This window comes from Rhinatrema bivittatum, chromosome 11, assembly GCF_901001135.1.
Source record: "Rhinatrema bivittatum chromosome 11, aRhiBiv1.1, whole genome shotgun sequence".
Classification (NCBI taxonomy): Eukaryota; Metazoa; Chordata; class Amphibia; order Gymnophiona; family Rhinatrematidae; genus Rhinatrema; species Rhinatrema bivittatum.
In genome coordinates, this window is record NC_042625.1 from 34,439,739 (window position 1) to 34,454,703 (window position 14,965).

Here is a 14,965-nt window from a genome sequence, read left to right on the forward strand (position 1 = left end):
TACTGTTAATGTTTCAGGATATGGTTCTGTCTTCTTCAATAAAGATTATATTTAAAAAAAAAAATAATCAGCAGCTCAAGTTCTTGCTGATTTGGCCAAGGAATATCTTCACAAGTGATGCCCATGAGAAACAGCGAAATGGACTACGATCAAGAATAAGAGGAGGCTGATTTGGTTAGAGCCTTGTGTGCCAGGTCCTGGATCCCTAGGCCACTGAAAGGCCCCAAATAGTCTTACTCTTGATGAAAATCAAAGCCCCGTAGTCCTATCTCACTACCGGCTTCCACTCAGTTAAAGAAGCAATAGGAGGCTTGAACGAGAAAGTCAACCAGATACACTTGTGGTCACAAAAGTGGAGAAGAGAGGTAGTGATACTGAGGACCAGGAATCTCATACATGCTAAAAAGAAAAAAGAATATCAACCACAACAAAATCTCTGCTCAATCTATACACAACTAGCAGTCCCATTCCTTTAAACTCTCCGATTAAAAAACCCCCCAAAAAATACAACAAGAACTTTCAGAGGGGCAGCACCAGAACTGTGGCATGCATTCCCCACTCCCCACCCTACAAGGAATTCAATAATTACATGACTTTTCCAACACACTCTCTCTATAACATACCACTCCCATCGATACAGACAATCCACACAAAACCAATGACACTGGGAACTAAGAACCAACGACACTGAAAATTCACAAATAATCTATGACACTCAAGAACTAAGAAACAAATAGACTACAGCTTGAAACCACATGGCTACCTCAGCATCATCATAAAACAAATAAAGACTAGGAGAGAAAGAGACTTGTCCCCCAATCAAGCAGGGCGTTTATTATGTCCAAGCTCTCTCTTAAGTAGAAATATTTGTGGTTTTTGTCTAGACTTTTACCTCAGTTATTATAAAATATCAATTCCTAGGTTTCTGAGAAGCCCACTGGCCATAAATAATCACTGATTTAATTGAAAAACTTGTTCTTTATAATTTATAGTTACTAAAGTATGAACTATTGTATTGACATACACTGTATGCAAACCTGTCTGTAATGCAATGCTCCAAATATTGATCAACCAAACATTATGTTATCAGCCTTGAAGAGGTCGTCCAGCCATGAAAGGCGAAAAAAAAAAAAGAACGTCAAACTGAAATCAAATCTGCTAAACAGAGGAATTACATCCACTAAATAGAGTCAACCATTTATTTGGATGTGTTTCCTAATGAACCATTTATATTTGGTTTAGGCTATTGGTGTTGAGGGGTTGAGGGTTTCTGTTTAACAATCCCTGCTGTCGGCTCAGGGCAGAAGAGGTCACCTTTCAGAGAGGCTACAGCATTTATAAAAAGAGTTTTTTTCCCCTGCTTCTGGTAGGGAGCTGTCTGGCAATTACCTCCTTGATAAAGAGCACACTCCTTCTCTGGATATTGTACGATACGACTAAATTTCAGTGTGTCATTTTATCTGCTGTCACCTGCCGATTTATATTTTGAGAATGTCACAGATGTCTGATGGAGGAAGCCTCAACTCATGGCGGCAGAGTAGAAGGTGTGCGTTACGGACTGCAGTAGACATCATTCCATGGTATCTCTGCACCACTGTGGAGTCGCCTGACCTGATGCACACGCCTTCCCTTTTGCACTGCTAAAACGCACCTAAAAGCATCTTATTGCTATTGTCCTGTCTGTCCACATAGATCATGAGCCCTCTCCGTGGACAGAATTGACTGAAATTTGTAGGAGTCTCCCACTTGACACATTTCTTTTTTTTTTGTTCCAGCCCAGCCTCTCTCTCTCTCCTGGATGTCATCTTCCTCCAACCTCTCCTTAGCCCACTTCTCTCCTCCCCGGCCTGCTTCCTCTCCCTTTCTCCTGCCAGCTTCCTCGGTTCTCATTGCTCTCTCACCTCCATGTTGCCTATCAGTCCCTTCACCCTAGCTACATCCCCATTCCCTCTCCCCAGCCCTCATCTAGAATTACCTGGCTCCAATTCCTCAGGAACAGGGTAAGGGCCCTGTACATCAAACATTTTCCTGCCACAAAATGAGAGAAAATGTTTAGCACAGGAACGCAGAAGCTAGGCCGTGGTTTAAAAACAATCTGAAAAATAAGCTAACATACAAGATTTTGTGCTACTCAAGATTAAATGTAATATTGGCAGCTGGGGTGTGAAAGCCTCTTACACATACTAAAGGCCGTTGCATATGTAAAAACAAAGGCATGTGATCGGATGATGCCTTCTTCACAATCTAAACACACCATACCGCCTATGTAAATAAATTATATGCAAAGGAAGCATATGTAAAGCCCTGCTCCTGGAAGGTATGGGAATATTAGAGAACCTGCAGCTGGGTCTGAGAAACCGGCGCTGTGAAATTCTGCTACAGTGGCAGTGCCAGAAGAAAAAACGCCGCACTATAGCAGTCTGTGACCAGCTACAAATGGATGAGCTTTGGGACAGAGGTAGGATTTTATTGCGAAGCAGCCTCAAGTCATGGCTGGAGGACTACGTCAGAGGAATTTGCTAAAAGTCACTAAGGAAGCAAGCTGCTTAGAAAGTAGACACAGCAATCAAACTTAAAGACCCCCGAGGGCTATAGTCAAAAGCCATTTAGACGGATAACGTAATAGTTATCGTCCAAATGGCTTAGCCAGCTGTATTCAGCCTTTATCCGGTTAATAAGTTAGCAGGCTAGAATTTAGCTGGATAAGTTAGGCGTGGTCCAGGGGCTTAACTGGGAGGAGCTGCGTTAGCTGCTAAGTTAACTGGCTAAGTCCGATATTCAGAGTTAGCCGGATGACTCAGCCAGCTAAGTCTGGTTGAGTCAAAGAGCTGTCCTAAAGTTAGCCGGCTATAGTTATCCAACTAACATACAGGCCGATACAGTACAGTGCGCTCTGGTGGAGCGCACTGTTAACCCACGATTGGACGCGCGTTTTCGACGTGCTAGCGTTACCCCTTATTCAGTAAGGGGTCGAAAACGTGCGTCTAACCCCCCCGAACCTAATAGGGCCATCAACATGCAATTTGCATGTTGCAGGTGCCTATTAGGTATTCCCGCGCGATTCAGAAAGGAAAATGTGCAGCCAAGCCGCACACTTTACTTTCAGAAATTAGCGCCTACCCAAAGGTGGGCGCTAATTTCTCCGGGAGGTCCTGAAAGTCACAAAAAGTTAAAAAAAAAATAAATTTGAAGTCAGCCTGCGGCTCGAAAACCGGACGCTCAATTTTGCTGGCGTCCGGTTTCCGAACCAGTGGCTGTCAGCGGGCTCGAGAACCGACGCTGGCAAAATTGAGCATCAGCTGTCAAACTTGCTGACAGCCGCCGCTCCTGACCAAAAAGAGGCGCTAGGGACGCGCTAGTGTCCCTAGCGCCTCTTTTTACCGCCGACCCTAATTTGAATACTGAATCGTGGGCACAGGAGAGTGGCCTGTGCACGCGCCAGGAGAGCGGGCATTCGCCCGCTCTCCCACGGACTTTACTGTATCGGCCCGTAATTAAGATAGCCGGCTATATTCAGTAGTGTGGCTGCACTGTTGAATATGCCTCCAAAGTTAGCCAGATAAGTTTATTCGGCTAAGTTTCCTATCTGTACTGTATCTGAATACAGACTTCCCTCTGAACATGTAAACCAGGGAAACATCTTCACAGGGAAAAGGAATTGGGCAGACACTTCAGTGCAAGAGCCGAGAAGTCACTTTCCTGCCTGGGTACTATCTGCTTTCTGCACGAACAGGCAGCTCTTTTCATACAGGAAGCTGTTGCTAGAAGATTCATTTTTATCCAATTTCCTTGGGCTAGGTAAGTGAAGCTGGTCCATCGCTCCTAGGTTGCTGGAGGTTGCTTCCTCCCGTACTGTGCTGCGCCTCATCCTTCCAGGCTTCTTCCTGCCTGTGTTCATAGGAAGAGAGCGGGGCAATGGTCTTGGAAAACGCCGTCCCCTTCAGGTGCGACAGACACCGCCCCCCCACCGTCACCCGCCTCCCCGTGTCGTTCAGAGCACATCACAGCTGAACCTCCTTGTCCGACAGGCAGGACTCCTGCCTCGTCCCGGTGGCATCAGGAAGCTTGCCTTCCGCATGCTGAATGCTGCCCTCCAGGCTGGCATCTGTGCTAAGAACTTGCCGCTGTACTAGTCTGGAGTAAAGCCCCCCTTCTTCCATCAGCTTCTTATGGATCCCCTGCTGCACCACCCGGCCGTCCTCCAGGACGATGATATGATGCGCCTTTTCCACCGTGCTCAGCCTGTGCGCTATGATCAGCACCGTGTGGTTCCGCAGCTCGGTATTAATGGCTTGCTGAATCTGTCCAAAAAATAACAGAAAAGTCACCAAACAGAATTTCAAATCAATCAATCAAGTAACTAATTTGTAATTATATTTACCATTGCATTCTAAGACCTTAAGAAGCCAATTGCAAAAGCCATTTAGCTGGGGAAATTCTGATTTACTCAAGTACATTGGCCTCTCTGAAAAATACTTTTGGGAATCCCAATGTCAGAACATTTAGCTGCTCATGGGGAGGTGGGTTTAGGGCAGGGAGGGAACCATGCCAAAAGCATTTTTAAATCTGCACGTGTCCCTCCTCCCTCTCCCCCTCTCCACCTGCATAAAAAAAGCAGGTGAAAACTACATGGCCAGTTTTAACGCAAATACTTTGCCTGAATTTTCAAAGAAAAAAGTACCACAATTCCTCCTTAAATACTTTACAAACATGCTGCATAATTATTATTAAATTGCACCAAGGCTGTTGGCATTTGAACCTATGAACCTCAGGTTTGGCATAGACCAGTGGTGGGCAACCTATGGACTGCACAGCATACATCTTTCCCCCTCATCTCTTTATTTTGACCAGGTTATGTTCTCGAGGCCTGGAATGCCCGTTCCACTCACTGCTTAGCCGGATAACTATTTAGACAGATAAACAGTTATCTGGCCGAGTGGTGGCCACTGAATGCGGCAGGCTGTTCAAGCTGTGCCACTTAACCAGCTAAGTCCGAACTTATCCAACTAAACGGCACTGAAAATCAACCCCTGTTAATCCAGACAATCCAGCTTCTGCCCTCTGTTACACAAGCCCTAGAGGACAGCAGCTCCATTCGACCTGACCTACCATACTCGGTGGCCATGGACGCAAAACCTGGGACACTTTCTATGCCACTGCTTTTGTCAAGGTGCACCCGCACCACACCCCCAAACTTTCTACAAGGCATGGCTTATCTACCAAGCTGAAGAACAAATGGCAGATCCTGTATTTTCTTCAGTTTGCCTCGCTGACACCAAAGTGCATCGTTTCATGTTGCTTTGCAGAGATATCCAAGGTCCTTGTCCTGATAAGGTCATTGTAGGAATGAAATTGCTGTGACAGGCAGACGGGGGTGGAGGGGCCTTACCACCCTAGTTCTTACTGTATCATCCCCTGGGTGCAATGGATAAATGGCAGTAGTGTGGCCAACCTTAAATCTTCAGTCTGCTGAGATGCCACATGAAAACCAGGCAGCAGTGCAAAGCAGCAGGTTAAAACTCCCTGGCCTTATACCCAGGAAAGAAAGCTGACCAAGTCACTTCTCCCACTGTGAAACAAAGAGCAATTCAAAATCTAGAATTTATCATCATCAAATGCCTAACGCTTTTGCCAACATGCAACAGTGCCATTCAGAAATCTCCACCTTAGTTCTAGGTCATGGGTTCATACTCTACAGCCATTTCTCTACAGCCATCCCACCGTTATGGAACTCCATATACCCTCAAATCTCAGAATAGAACCATGCATCTCAACCTTCAAAAAAAGACTAAAGACCTGGATATTCACACAAGCCTTCCCAGAAGTCAATTGATCTAATACTTCCAAGCCACCCCTAATCTCCATCTACACCATGTTCGACCTTATCTCCTATCGTTTACTTGTGTAAATTAATAACCTGTCCTTTCTCTTCCTCTAAGCCAAGTTCTTATCACCGTGTTATATGTAACTGCTTTTTCAGCACCATTGTTATTGTTATGTTTACTTTGCACTCCTGTTTTATGTGAACCAGCATGATGTGACTGCTGTCTCGAATGCCGGTATATAAAAATCTAAAATAAATAAATAAATAAATACTTCTCTACTGAACTAGAGGTAACTTCAGAAATTCCACCTTTTCATTATTTCCTTGTTCTAGCTTGCCCACACATTGGACGGTAGAAAACGGCAAGGGTTCCCGAGGCCTACGCTGCAGACATCATGGCCCAGGCTGCGCCACAGCCTCTAACCAGGCCTCTCTGCAATAGAAAACTCAGCCTGTACTTACAGCATGCTCGCTTTCTGCATCCAGGGCGCTCGTGGCTTCATCCAGTATCAGCACTTGAGGGTTTCGTATCAGAGCTCTGGCAATGGCCACACGCTGCTTCTGCCCGCCAGACAGCTGGGCACCTTTGTCACCAGTTTCTGTGAGGAAATGAGAAATCCAGAACACATGAGGTTCCGTGGAACGTAAGGAAATATTTCTAGCAAGGGGGTTCCAACATCTTAAACCTGGAGAGCAACGCTCAGGCAGTATCTGAAATAGCAAGCAAACACGGGCCAGAAAAGTTTTCTCATGGCTTTGTTTGAAGGAAAAATGTTTTATCCTGTGCCCTGTATGCGTCTAGAATAAAGCCGAAGTAGAGTAGAAACACCCTTACCTGTTTTATAGCCATCCTGTAACTCTGTTATAAATCCATGGGCATTGGCTTTCTCTGCCGCACGAATGATCGGCTCCAATGGGACAGAGTTTAAACCATAACAAATATTGTCCTCAATGGATTGGGCAAATAGCACTGGCTCTTGGCTGACCAAAGACACCTACAGAAGACAAACAGAGAGGACACACAGAATGGATCACACAATAGGACATCCTATATGTGTCAGGTGAAACTGTAGAAGCTACCACTGGAGTTTTAGTCTGCATGGTACAATATGCCATTTCATCAAATAATAATGCTTCTTTTAACTTGCCTTCTGCACAGTGGTCGGTTTTGGAAAAGCTCGGTCAGGAGTTGCACATACTGGTTGGTTGAATGTGCCTATGTCAGTTGTCAGTGACCTAAAACTATGCCATATGTTCATAACATGCATACATATGATTCCATAGAAAGAGGCATTTTGGTGGTGGGCATTACAAATCTACATGCAGAAGTTTGCATTTTCATAAAGTATTGGCACGCCGATGTTCACAACTTTCCGCTGCCATTTTGAAATGGGTAAATTGATGCACAGGCATTGAGCTACATAGCAACCCAACAGTCAAAGCACAATTTAGGTAAGCACCAGGTTGTTCTGTACGTGCTTACGTGTAACGTTGCAATTAGGCACCCCAGTGAAAGCTTCCCTTCCCCCATAAAGCCAAGTGACTTTCGGAGCCAGCGTGTCCTGTCCTCTTATTTGTGACAAGATCCAAATGAAAGGAAAATTGGTTCTTACCTGCTAATTTTTGTTCCTGTAGTATCACGGATCAGTCCAGACTCCTGGGTTTTGCCTCCCCACCAGCAGATGGAGACAGAGAAGTTTTGACTGACTCAGCCCTATACCCTCAGGTGCCACCCACAGTGTCAGTATTTCATTGTATCAAAGCAGAATACTATAAGATTAGAATAAACCACTAACATCCCCCCCAAACCAGGGGAAGAGAAACCTCGCCACGTGATCTATCCTGCTCACAAACCTCACATAGGAACCGGACTGGAGACAACTGTAAAACAAGTAAGAAAATACTCTGCAGGACCAATTAATACATACAGGAACAAGCGGACTCTCAACTACACCCTTAAGAAACCAGGGCGGGACTCTGGACTGATCCGTGGTACTACAGGAATGAAAATTAGCAGGTAAGAACCAATTTTCCTTTCCCTGTACGTACCCAGATCAGTCTAGACTCCTGGGATGTACCAGAGCTCTTCTAGTTGGGGTGGGACCCCGCTCGGATCACCATCTGTGCCAAAACCTTCAGAGTCTGGGACCTGGACATCCAAACGATAATGTCTAGCAAAGATGTGCAAGGACTTCCAAGTGGCCGCCCTACAAATCTCTTGCGGCGACACCATCTGACATTCCACCTACAATGCTGCCTGTGAACGGGTAGAATGTGCTCGTAGACCAACAGGACTCAAATGACCCTGTAACAAGTACGCTGAACCAATAGCCTCTTTCAACCAGCGAGCAATCTTCGCCCTAGACGCTTTATGTCCTCTCCTGGCACCACTCCAGAGCACTAACAGGTGGTCCGACACACGAAAAGAATTAGTAGCCTCCAAATAGCATAACAGAACACAATGCACATCCAGCTTTCGCAAGTCTCCGGACTGAGGATCGGAGTGATCTAAACCTGGAAATGAAGGGAGCTCCACCGGCTGATTGAGATGAAATGAGGACACACCCTTAGGGAGAAAGGAGGGAACCATCCGTAATGAGACCCCTGAATCCGTAATTCTCAAAAAAGGCTCCCTGCAGCATAATGCCTGAAGCTCCGACACCCGGCGAGCCGAGGAAATAGCCACAAGGAAAACCTTCTTTAGGGTAAGGTCCTTTAATGTCGCTCTCTTCAAGGGCTCAAAGGGCTCCGCACACAGTGACCTGAGAATGAGATTGAGGCTCCAAGAAGGACAAGGATTCAGTACTGGAGGGCGCAAATGTTTCACCCCTCTGAGAAAATGCGCTACGTCCGGATGCGCAGCTAAAGCTATCCCTTGAATTTGACCTCGAAAGCAAACAAGGGCTGACACCTGCACCCTTAGAGAGCTACACGATAAGCCCTTAGACAAGCCGGCCTGTAAAAAGGATAAGATATCTGACACCAAAGCCCAAAAGGGACTCACTTTGTGTTCTACACACCAAGACTCAAAAATCTCCCACATCCTGGCATAAGCCAGGGACATAGAGGGTTTCCGCGACCGTAAGAGGGTAGTGACTACTGCATCCGAATATCCTTTGCTCTTCAGACATTGCTTCTCAAAAACCATGCCGCGAGACAAAAGCGATCCACCCCATCCATACAAACAGGTCCTTGGCGTAGAAGATTGGGAAGGTCCCGAAATCTCAGGGGACCTTCTACCATCAGGTTGACCAGGTCTGCAAACCATGGACGCCTTGGCCATTCCGGAGCTACCAGGATTACCTCTGACGGTGAACCTCTATTCATCTCAGCACTTTGCCTATGAGGGTCCACGGCAGAAACACGTACAGCAGTATGTTCCTTGGCCAGGCGAGAACCAGGGCATCCACCCCTTCGACTCCCAGCTCCCTGCATCGACTGAAAAAACAAGGAGCCTTGGCATTGCGGAACGTTGCCATCAGGTCCATACTCGAAGTGGACCGCTTGTCGCATATGATCTGGAACACCTCGGGAGAGAGCTCCCACTCTCTGGGATCGAGTCTTTGGTGACAGAGAAAATTGGCCTGAACATTGTCAACCCTGGCTATGTGGGAGGCTGCAATCATGGCCAGGTGCTGCTCCACCTAGCTTATCAACTATTGCGCTTCGATCGCGACCGGTTGGTTCTTGGTTCCTCCTTGGCGATTGATGTAAGCCACCGTAGTCGCATTGTCAGACAGAACGCTGACAGACTTTCCCTGCAGGAGGGGTAAAAGAGCCTGCAATGCGAAGCGTATCTCTCTGGTTTCCAAATGATTGATCAACCACCGGGATTCCTCCTCCGACCTCTGCCCCGCACTGACTTCTTCTGACAAACCGCTCCCCAACAGGAGATACTGGTGTCTGTAGGTAACCACCATCCATTCAGGAACTTCCAGGGGCACCCCACAGCTCAAGTTGTTCGCGAGGAGCCACCAATTGAGACTGAGATGCACAGAGTCTGTAGGAGGAAGCTGAAGGTGAAAAAGCTTGGACACCGGATTCCAACGGGAGAGTAATGCTGATTGCAGAGGTCTCATATGAGCAAAGTCCCATGAGACTAACTCCAGAGTGGAAGCCATCGACCCCAGGACCCGTAAATAATTGAAAACTCTGGGAGGACGTTTGGATAACAAATCTCGGACTTGCTCCTGTAGCTTGCTGATTCAATCCCCCGTCAGAAAAACTCTTCCCTGACGTGTGTCAAAGAGGGTTCCTAGGAACTCAAACGACTGAGAGGGAACCAGGTGACTCTTGACAGGGTTGATCACCCAACTGAGAAATCGCAACAGTTGAAGTACCCGTTGTACCGCCGACTGGCAGAGAGACTCTGATTTCGCTCGAATCAGCCAATCGTCCAGATAAGAATGAACATACAGCCCTTCCCTGTGGAGCTGAGCTGCCACCACGATCATCACTTTTGTAAAGGTCCTGGGTGCCATGGCCAGACCGAATGGCAAGGCATGAAATTGAAAATGCTCCCCCATGATGGAGAACTGCAGAAACATCTGGTGGGCAGACCTGATGCCAATGTGCAAGTACGCTTCTGTTAGATCTAGAGACATCAGGAATACTCTCTTGTGAACCGACGCAATGACCAATCTGAGGGTCTCCATGCGAAAGCGCAGGACCCAAAGACATTTGTTGACTCTCTTGAGATTGAGGATGGAACGAAAGGTGCCTTCCTTCTTTGGTACTACGAAGTAAATGGAATAGCGTCCTTTGCGGTGTTCCGTGGGAGGAGCTGGACAAATTGTTCCTAGATCGAGAAGGTGCTGCAGGGTGTCTTGCACCGCCTGCCGCTTTTCCTTGTAGGAGCACGGAGAGATGAGAAATCGGTCTCGAGGGTGCCGAACAAAATCTAACGCTTAGCCTTGCCTTATTATGTTGAGGACCCAATGGTTGGACTTAGTTTGACCCATTCCTCATAAAACAGAGACAACCTTCCCCCTATTGACGGAACGAAGGAAAGGGCCATCCTGGCATCATTGGGAAGACTTAGGTCCTCCAGCTGCGTGGGGGGCACCTGCTCTACCGAAGCGGCGTTCCCAAAAGGACTGGGACCAGGATTGCTGTCTTCTAGATCTTTCCCAAAGAGGATCTTGCCTTTAAATGGCAGAGAATGCAGTTGAGCCTTAGAGGAAACGTCCGTGGCCCAGTTTTGAAGCCATAGAAATCGGCGAGCCGAGACCACTGATACCATAGACCTGGCCGAGGTTCTTTAAAGATCATAAAGTGCGTCCACACTGTAAGCCACAGTCGTCTCCAGTCTACTGGCTTGGATGGTCTCCTCCTCCGACAGAGAGAGGCAACTCTGTAACTGCTGGACCCAGTGGAGTCCTGCCCTCAAGGAAAAACTACTGCACATGGTAGCCCTGACTCCCAGAGCCGAAACTTCGAATATCTTCTTAAGCTGAACTTCCAGTTTATGATCTTGAAGATCCTTGAGAGCTTTCGGCCACATAACCGGAATAGTGGTCTTTTTGGTGACAGCGGACACCGCTGCATCCACCTTGGGAACCCGTAGAAGATCCAGAGCCTCTTCTGGTAAGGGGTACAGCTTGTCCATCGCCTTACTGACCTTCAAGCCCAAGTCTGGAGTATCCCACTCCCTGAACAAGTCCGTAACTGAAAGATGAAATGGAAAAGACTTGATAGGACCAGGGAGACCGACCATGACTGGATCGATTGAGCCCATGCGGGAGTCCTCCTGAGGAGCATCAATACCCAATTCCTCCAAATTTGCAGGAATAAGAGGGCCAAGCTCGTCTTTCCTAAAGAGACTGACAACCTTAGGATCATCCCCATCCACCACTTGGAAGCCGGGATTGGAAGAAAGACCCTGGTCCTCCTCTACAGCTGCACCCTGAGGAGGCTGGGCCCCTGGCTCTAGCTCTTCTGGCTCCGAAGTCTCAGAGGAAGAATCCGGTCGTGGACGGGAGGAGCTGGTTCGGAGGGGACGCTTAGGTTTAGGAGCCTCCGAAGACCATGCACACTTAACAGGCAGGACTCCCGATTTTTCCGAAGACGGGACTGTGCAGGAGCGACCGCTGCCCCCCGCATTCTTCCTAGCTGACCTCCGGGCCTTAAAAGCCCTATGCAGCAGGAGGATGAAATCCGAGAAAAAAGATGATGAGGAGTCAGGCCCCCTCGGAGCTCTCCTCCGCCGCCCCAACATTTTCATCACCAGAGCCACCCTCCACGGGGGCAGTGGGCTGTGGGGAAAGAGGAAGAGGGTATTTCCCTTCCCCCATCGCTGCACGTGTCGCCGCACAAAAGGTGGACAAAATGGCTTCGGTTCCCACGCTGAGCGGCAACGGATCTGTGGCAGCAAGCCGCGAACGCTCGGGCCTCGCAGGCTCCCGGCGCGGTCTTGAAATGCCGCTCCCAACCAATAAAGAAGTGCCTTCCCCCCTGGGGAGGCAAGCTGAGCACACACCATCGCGCGAAACACGCAAGCATGCGCATCCCCCCACGCCGCTAACAACCTGGTCAGCTGCTGTCCACAGCGCGGGTCCTGTCCCTTATGAGGAGAGTGAGCCGGGCTCCCCGGTATCACCTCAGTGGCTTAGGGGAGCTGCAGCAGGATCCTTGGCCCCCGGCTCCACTAGCCTTAATACCAGGGGGGATGGTCCCCTCAGGAGCTGCCAGACCCCTTGGGAGGCTTCACAAAAAAGGCTATCCTTTTTTTTTTTTTTTTAAGAGATAAGGACAGCTAACTATCTCCCTCAAAAGATCCCCTTTTCCAAACTTTTTTTTTTTTTTTTTTACAACCAAGGACTAACTACAGACTGCAGAATTTGCACCTCCACCATCTGCTGGAGACAACTGACAGATTCTAGGTGGCACCTCAGGGTATAGGGCAGAGTCAGTCAAAACCTCTCTGTCTCCATCTGCTGGTGGGGAGGCAAAACTCAGGAGTCTGGACTGATCCGGGTATGTACAGGGAAAGATAGAAACGTGACGGTATGGCCCATCCAGTCTTCCCATCCGTCCAATTAATTTAGCATCACTCTCTCACATATCCCCTGTATTTATCATATGTGCTCTTGAATTCAGATACTGTTTTTGTCTCCACCACCTCCATGAGGAAGCCATTCCATGCATCCTTCACCCTCTCTGTAAAGAAATATTTCCTCAGCTTACTCCTAAGTCTACCCCCTTTCACCTTCATCTCATGACCCCTTGTTCTAGAGCCTTCTTTCCATTGAAAAAGGCTCACTTCCTGTGCATGGAAACATTTGAGATATCTGATTGTCTCTATCATATCTCCCCTATCTCATCTTTCCTCTAGGGTTACATTTAGATTTTAAGTCTATTCCCATATGCTTTAGAATGAAGACCACTGATCATTTTAGTAGCATCCTCTGGACTGATTCCATCCTGTTTCTATCCTTTCGAAGGTGCGGTATTGCAAGTGTGATCTCACCGGGGACCTATATAGGGGCAGTATCACCTCCGTTTTTCTGCTGACCATTCCTCTCCTATGCAGGCAAGCATCTTTCTGGTTTCTATTGACACTTTATCCTCCTTTTTGGCCACCTTAATATCATTGATACAATCACTCCCAGATCCCGCTCTTCCTTTCTGCTTAGAAGAATTTCACCTCCAATACTGTATCTTTCCCTTGAGATTTTGCAATCTAAATGCATTACTCTGCATTTCTTTGTATTAAATCTTAGCTGTCAGACCTTAGACCATTCCTCAAGCTTCGCTAGATCCCTCCTCATGTTTTTCACTCCTTCCTGGCAGTCCACCCTGTTACAGATTTTGGTATAACTGGTAAAAAGACAAACCTTTCCTGACAATTCTTCTGTTACATTGCTCACAAAAATGTTAAAAAGCACCAGTCCAAGGACTGATCTTGGAGGCACACTGCTAGTAACGCCGCCCCCCCCCCTAGAGAAATCTCCATTTACCACTACCCTTTGTCACCTCCCACTCAGCCAGTTTCTAACCCAGTCACTCACTCTAGGATCCATACCAAGGGTACTCAATTTATTTTTAAGTCTTCTGTGTGTAACCGTGTCAAAGACCTTGCTGAAATTCATGTGCACTATATCTAGCACACTCCCTTGATCCAACTCTCTGGTCACCAATCAAAGAAATTGATCAGATTCGTCTGACAAGATTTACCTCTGGTAAAACCATGCTGCCTTGGATCTTGCAATACATTGGGTTCCAGAAACTGCACTCTCCTCTGTTTTAGCAGAGATTCTATTAATTTTCTCACTACAGAGTTCAGACTAACTGGCCTGTAGCTCCTCCTTACTTCCACTTTTATGAATAGAAACCACATTCACCTTCTCCAGCCCTCCGGAACTACCCCAGACTCTGAAGAAGCACTGAAAAGGTCAGCCAGCGGAGCTTCCAGGACATCTCTAAGTTCCCTTAGTATCGTCGGATGTATCCCATCCGGCCCCTTTGCCGGATGGGATACATCCCATCCGGCCCCTTTGCCCCTTTTTAAGTTTAGTTAGCTGCTCACAAACACACTGTTTTGACGATTGAGGTTTACTTCACTTCCAATCTTACTTGTGTTTGTTTTATGTGGTCCAGCTCCAGAGCCTTCTATAGTGAACACTGAACAGAAATATTTGTGAAGTAAGTTTGTTTTTTCCTCATCAGCCTCTATATATTCCTCCCCTTCATCTCTGAGTCTCACAATGCCACTTGTACAATTCCTTCTATCACGAACATATTTTTAAAAAGTCTTGTCCCCCGTTTTACTGTATTTGCTATTTTTTCTTCTATTTGAATGTTTGCATTCCTGATTACTTTCCCAGCTTCTCTTAGCTCTTCCAGATATTGTCACCTGCCTTCCTCTTTCTCTGATCTCTTGTAGTTTATGAACTCTAACCTTTTCTCCTTTACCGTTTCAGCTACTTCTTTAGAAAAACATATCGGCATCTTTTTCCTCTTCCTTTTACTTTCCTAACAAAAAAATGAGTTGCTCGTATGCTATCTCCTATCAGTTTTGCCCACTGCCCTTCTACTTCCCCTAGATGTTCTCATCCAGCTAATGACTCCTTGACTTCCTGAAGTCTAGGACCCTTGCCTTAGAATGAATATCTTCATCTCTTGCATCCTAATATTGAACCA

At 47.1% G+C, this 14,965-nt stretch overlaps 1 protein-coding gene across 1 annotated transcript in view; it reads right to left on the minus strand.

The window, feature by feature from the left end:
* Positions 1-3,474: 3,474 nt before the first annotated feature.
* ABCB9 (ATP binding cassette subfamily B member 9) overlaps positions 3,475-14,965 on the minus strand; it is a 45,527-nt gene continuing 34,036 nt past the window's right edge. Inside the window, exons 10-12 of the mRNA XM_029570976.1 lie at positions 6,660-6,819; positions 6,287-6,423; positions 3,475-4,301 (exon numbers count right to left, since the gene is read on the minus strand). Of these exons, the coding sequence (XP_029426836.1) occupies positions 4,002-4,301; positions 6,287-6,423; positions 6,660-6,819 (597 nt within the window). The 3' untranslated portion in view covers positions 3,475-4,001. The remainder of the gene's footprint in view (positions 4,302-6,286; positions 6,424-6,659; positions 6,820-14,965) is intronic.